The sequence below is a fragment of the Babylonia areolata genome, chromosome 26 (genome assembly GCF_041734735.1).
Source record: "Babylonia areolata isolate BAREFJ2019XMU chromosome 26, ASM4173473v1, whole genome shotgun sequence".
NCBI classification, from domain to species: Eukaryota; Metazoa; Mollusca; class Gastropoda; order Neogastropoda; family Buccinidae; genus Babylonia; species Babylonia areolata.
In genome coordinates, this window is record NC_134901.1 from 25,526,384 (window position 1) to 25,533,030 (window position 6,647).

Genomic DNA, 6,647 nt, shown 5'->3' on the forward strand with positions numbered 1-6,647 from the left:
GTACATCACATACGTGTCACCTTTTTGTGACATATTACGTGATGACTGTGACACGGATGTGTAAAAAGAGAAAGTTTCGTTTGTGAATAGTTTATGTTCTAGAACTGTGTAAATAAAGTACTGATTCTGGCTCAGTGACTGCTTGTGCAGTGGAAGGCATATAATCTCTTTGAGACAAACTTCAAATCATTCATGCGGTACGGAAAACAGCAGTGACAATTGTGACATTTCTTCATGGATATGACCAGCAGTGTGGCACTGGAATACGTATGACACACTACTCGGTGAGTACCTGCATGATGAGCATACTCTGCAAGCAAAACACTGTCCTGCATGTGGTATGTCCTTGCATGCAATGTGTTTGACCCCAAATTCACCTGCTTTACACCTGAATGTCACCAGAGGTGTCACCCTACAGTGTCAACAGGGTCACAGACAACTTCTAACATCAATTCTGTACATAACTGTATATCACAATCTTAGCGTACTGTAATGAGCCACATTGCCGTAAATCTCCAAAATAAGTACCCTGTTTCATACTTTCTTTCTCTTCTCTAAATCCTGGAATGAAGGGAACATACGCACCATAGGAATCTGGGAACAAGGGGAAGTAATGGTTCATAGAAAAATAGGAACGAAAGAGTTAAAATAACACACACAAATGTGCTCATACACACACACACGTGGGCACACACACACACACACAACAGCACACACACATGCACCAGAAAAAACAACAGATAGAAGTAGCACAGTATACAGCAGTAAACCACCCCTCCACTTAAAAAACAAAAGAAAAAAAGAACCACCCTCTCAGTTGTTTTTCAACAGTTTTTTCGATCATACGTAAACACACACACACACACAAATGCTTGCGCAGATGCGTGTACAGATAAACACACACACAACCAAAGCAAACAAAAGGTATAAGAACCAGGGTAAACATCAGACCCCTCACACACACACACTTCCCCCTCCCCACCAAAAAAAAACCCACCATCTCCTCAGTTATTATTCAACAGTAGTTGTTTTTTTCATCGCCCACTAATGTCGCCCTTACCAGAGTTAAAAAAAATCACCACCCCTCTCAGCTGTTGTTCAAGAGTTTTTTCGACTGCCCGTTCACGTCGCCCATGTCCACCTCAAAATCGTGCTGCTCCAGATCGTGCTCCTCCTCCCGGGCCGCACTGAACAGCTTCCTGCCGTAGTCCAGGTCCATGGCGTCCCACCGCCGCACAACCGAGTACTGGTGCCGCCTGCAGGCACGGGAGACGATGGCCACTGCCGCCACGATGGCGATGAGCACGCCGAAGGACGCCCCGATGGCGATGCGTTGCGTCCGGTCGCTCCGCTTCAGCTCCTCCTCCTTCTGTCGGGCGTCCTCGTCCGCGAACAGATCTGAAAAGGGTATCGAGCCATGACATGACTGACTGACTGACTGATGAAAGGTTAAAGGTGAAATAGGGTTTTATGGGCAATGAGCCGTGACAAGACTGATCAGCAGATTTAATGGTTGACCCCTGCGGGAGTCTGCACTAGTGGGTCACGGTACAGTATGTGGCTAATGAGCCATGACAAGACTGACTGATAGGTGAAAATGTTAACGGTCCTAAAAGTGTTTTATGTCCACTGAGCTGTGACAAGACTGACTGATGGGTGAAAAGGTTAAAGGTGCCATAGTGTTTCATGGCCACTGAACCATGACAATAAGACTGATGAGTTAAAAGGTTAATTGTGCCAGAGTGTTTTACGTCCATTGAGCCATGACAATGAGACTGATTGACGAGTTTAAAAGTTAAAGGTGCCAGTGTTTCATGTCCGTTCAGCCATTGCAAAACTGACCTATGGGTGAAAAGGTGACAGGTCCTTAAGTGTTTTATGTCCATTGAGCAGTGACAAGACTGATTAACACATCAAAAGGTTAACCCCCTGCCGGAGTCTGCACTAGTGGGTCACGGTAGAGTATGTGTAGTTAAGTGGCAGATTAAAAGGTTAAAGGTTCCACGGCGTTTTATGGCCACTGATTGACATGTTAAAAGGTTCGATGTCTCTAGTGTTTTACGGCCATCGGAACAGTGAATAGGATATGGGTCAGTATATGTATCAGGTGTACTTGTCCACAAAGAGACCTGAAGAATGCTTCAAGCCATGACAAGACTATCTGACAGGTTAAAAGGTTAACTCACTCAGTACGGCCAGTCCTCTCTTCTCCTCTACACAGACCCCTCGGATGTCCAGTAGGTGTCTCAATGACCCAACCTTTAGCTTCCGTCGTCAGAATTGTGGTATTCTTTGTCAACATTCACCTCTTCAGTATAAGAGCCTTCCGCTTGCAATATTTTGATGGTGGTAATTGGGGTGAAACGCTGTTAACGTCGTCTCTTTCGCCGTTCGTATGGAGAGAGTTAAAGATCCCATGATGCCTAACAGCCATCAGGACAGTGAATACAATCTGGATCGATATTTTCAAATGCTGGTCACGCCTCTACCTGTTTGTTAGTGTGTGTGTGTGTGTGTGTGTGTGTGTGTGTTGGAGCTCATGTACGTTTATATGTATTTGACTGTGCTTTCATATCTGTGAAACTGCATGTTTGGTGCATATCTGTTATGCATGTGTGGGTGTATGTGTGAATGTGTGTCTTCATGTTTTACATTTATTTGCTTATTTATCACCACTGTTGTCTTATTTATTTATTTATTTATTTTTTATTATTATCATTTTATTATTATTATTATTATTATTATTATTATTATTACTACTACCTTTTTCTATATTATAATTATTATTTATTTATTTATTTATTTATTTATGTAAGCTTATCTATTATTTATTCCCCCATTTTTTTGGGGTTTTTTTTCTTCTCAAGGCCTGACTAAGCACGTTGGGTTACGCTGCTGGTCAGGCATCTGCTTGGCAGATGTGGTGTAGCGTATATGGTTTTGTCCGAACGCAGTGACGCCTCCTTGAGCTACTGAATACTGAATATTTGACTCTTAATCAAGACCGTAATCATCCACTGTGTCTAGAGCTCGGCATAGGAAGGCAGGGCCCCCATCCTGCCCTTCAGCCAGTTTAACCCTCCCACAGCCAAAGTCAGGTACTCGTTCACACCTGGGTGGAGAGAGGAGAGTTGGTGGAGTTGAGGGCCTTTCCCAAGGACACAAAAGCCATGCTGAAAATGGGGGCCTCCACCCCCCCAATCAGTGGTGAAAACTGGACCATAACTGCAATGCCTAACTGATTTCTGCGATACATCTCCTAAGACTGATTGCTGTATGATCTTGGAAAAAAAAAAAAAAAAAAAAAAGAAACAAAAATTATTCATCGGCCTTCCGGACTGACGACTGCTGAACTGTTGAATTGTTAGGTGGTCCTTTCATTTCTCCAGAATTATATATATATATATTTTTTTTTTTTTTTTTTTCAAAATTATATACATACATATATATATCTAGAGAGAGACAAAGAGACAGACAGACAGAGAGAGAGAGAGACAGAGATAGATAGATAGACAGACAGATATATAGATAGAGGTGTGTGTGTGTGTGTGTGTGTGTGTGTGTGTTTCTTCTCCTTTGTTGTTTCTTTAACTTTTAAGAATTCCAGTATGTCAGTATCTGACAACCCATGTAAATCTAGGACAGAGGATAAAGAAACAGTAACCTAAGCACAAACATAACTATCCTTGCATATTAAACATAATATACTATACATAATTATGCACCATAACAGGCTTACAAAACAAAACAAAAATTGTCAACAGGAAATACGCATGTCCAAGGCGCAAACAATGGAAGAAACCCCAAAGTAAGAATGGCCAGAAAAAGAAAAAAAAAAAAAGAAAAAAAGAAAGAAAAAAAAAGCCATTAAAAAAATTTATAGAAAAAATTGGACCACTAAGACAGAAAATCAGAAGAGACAACGGAATGAAAAAAAGAAACTGAAGAGAAACAGAGAAGATGAAATTTCTAGCACATAATTTTCAGAAAGTCAGGATACTACTCATACTGAAAAAGCCCTCAGTATTGGTACTGTTATTATTATCACTGATAACTATACAGTGTAGGTCTTCTAGTATTGGTACTGTTATTATTATCATTGGTAACAATATAGTGTAGGTCTTCTAGTATTGGTACTGTTATTATTATCACTGATAACTATACAGTGTAGGTCTTCTAGTATTGGTACTGTTATTATCATCATTGATAACTATACAGTGTAGGTCTTCTAGTATTGGTACTGTTATTATCATCACTGATAACTATACAGTGTAGGTCTTCTAGTATTGGTACTGTTATTATCATCATTGATAACTATACAGTGTAGGTCTTCTAGTATTGGTACAGTTGTTATTATCACTGATAACTATACAGTGTAGGTCTTCTAGTATTAGTACTGTTGTTATTATCATTGATAACTATACAGTGTAGGTCTTCTAGTATTGGTACTGTTGTTATTATCACTGATAACTATACAGTGTAGGTCTTCTAGTATTGGTACTGTTGTTATTATCATTGATAACTATACAGTATAGGTCTTCTAGTATTGGTACTGTTATTATTATCATTGATAACTATACAGTGTAGGTCTAGTATTTGTACTGTTATTATTATCATTGATAACTATACAGTGTAGGTCTTCTAGTATTGGTACTGTTATTATTATCATTGATAACTATACAGTGTAGGTCTTCTAGTATTGGTACTGTTATTATTATCACTGATAACTATACAGTGTAGGTCTTCTAGTATTGGTACTGTTGTTATTATCATCATTGATAACTATACAGTGTAGGTCTTCTAGTATGGGTACTGTTATTATTATCACTGATAACTATACTGTGTAGGTCTTCTAGTATTGGTACTGTTATTATCATCACTGATAACTATACAGTATAGGTCTTCTAGTAATGGTACTGTTATTATTATCATTGATAACTATACAGTGTAGGTCTTCTAGTATTGGTACTGTTATTATTATCACTGATAACTATACAGTGTAGGTCTTCTAGTATTGGTACTGTTATTATCATCATTGATAACTATACAGTGTAGGTCTTCTAGTATTGCTACTGTTATTATTATCACTGATAACTATACAGTGTAGGTCTTCTAGTATTGGTACTGTTATAATTATCATTGATAACTATACTGTGTAGGTCTTCTAGTATTGGTACTGTTATTATTATCATTGATAACTATACAGTGTAGGTCTTCTAGTATAGGTACTGTTATTATTATCATTGATAACTATACAGTGTAGGTCTTCTAGTATAGGTACTGTTATTATTATCATTGATAACTATACAGTGTGGGTCTTCTAGTATTGGTACTGTTATTATTATCACTGATAACTATACAGTGTAGGTCTTCTAGTATTGGTACTGTTATTATTATCATTGATAACTATACAGTGTAGGTCTTCTAGTATTGGTACTGTTATTATCATCATTGATAACTATACAGTGTAGGTCTTCTAGTATTGGTACTGTTATTATTATCACTGATAACTATACAGTGTAGGTCTTCTAGTATTGGTACTGTTATTATCATCATTGATAACTATACAGTGTAGGTCTTCTAGTATTGGTACTGTTATTATTATCACTGATAACTATACAGTGTAGGTCTTCTAGTATTGGTACTGTTGTTATCATCATTGATAACTATACAGTGTAGGTCTTCTAGTATTGCTACTGTTATTATTATCACTGATAACTATACAGTGTAGGTCTTCTAGTATTGGTACTGTTATAATTATCATTGATAACTATACAGTGTAGGTCTTCTAGTATTGGTACTGTTATTATTATCATTGATAACTATACAGTGTAGGTCTTCTAGTATAGGTACTGTTATTATTATCATTGATAACTATACAGTGTAGGTCTTCTAGTATAGGTACTGTTATTATTATCATTGATAACTATACAGTGTGGGTCTTCTAGTATTGGTACTGTTATTATTATCACTGATAACTATACAGTGTAGGTCTTCTAGTATTGGTACTGTTATTATTATCACTGATAACTATACTGTGTAGGTCTTCTAGTATTGGTACTGTTATTATTATCACTGATAACTATACAGTGTAGGTCTTCTAGTATTGGTACTGTTATTATTATCATTGATAACTATACAGTGTAGGTCTTCTAGTATTGGTACTGTTATTATTATCACTGATAACTATACAGTGTAGGTCTTCTAGTATTGGTACTGTTATTATCATCATTGATAACTATACAGTGTAGGTCTTCTAGTATTGGTACTGTTATTATTATCACTGATAACTATACAGTGTAGGTCTTCTAGTATTGGTACTGTTATTATTATCATTGATAACTATACAGTATAGGTCTTCTAGTATTGGTACTGTTGTTAACATCACTGATAACTATACAGTGTAGGTCTTCTAGTATTGGTACTGTTGTTATTATCATTGATAACTATACAGTGTAGGTCTTCTAGTATTGGTACTGTTGTTATTATCACTGATAACTATACAGTGTAGGTCTTCTAGTATTGGTACTGTTGTTATTATCATCACTGATAACTATACAGTGTAGGTCTTCTAGTATTGGTACTGTTATTATTATCACTGATAACTATACAGTGTAGGTCTTCTAGTATTGGTACTGTTGTTATTA

At 37.2% G+C, this 6,647-nt stretch overlaps 1 protein-coding gene across 1 annotated transcript in view; it reads right to left on the minus strand.

The window, feature by feature from the left end:
- Positions 1-754: 754 nt before the first annotated feature.
- LOC143300656 (acid phosphatase type 7-like) overlaps positions 755-6,647 on the minus strand; it is a 24,153-nt gene continuing 18,260 nt past the window's right edge. Inside the window, exon 10 of the mRNA XM_076614484.1 lies at positions 755-1,398. Within this exon, the coding sequence (XP_076470599.1) occupies positions 1,088-1,398 (311 nt within the window). The 3' untranslated portion in view covers positions 755-1,087. The remainder of the gene's footprint in view (positions 1,399-6,647) is intronic.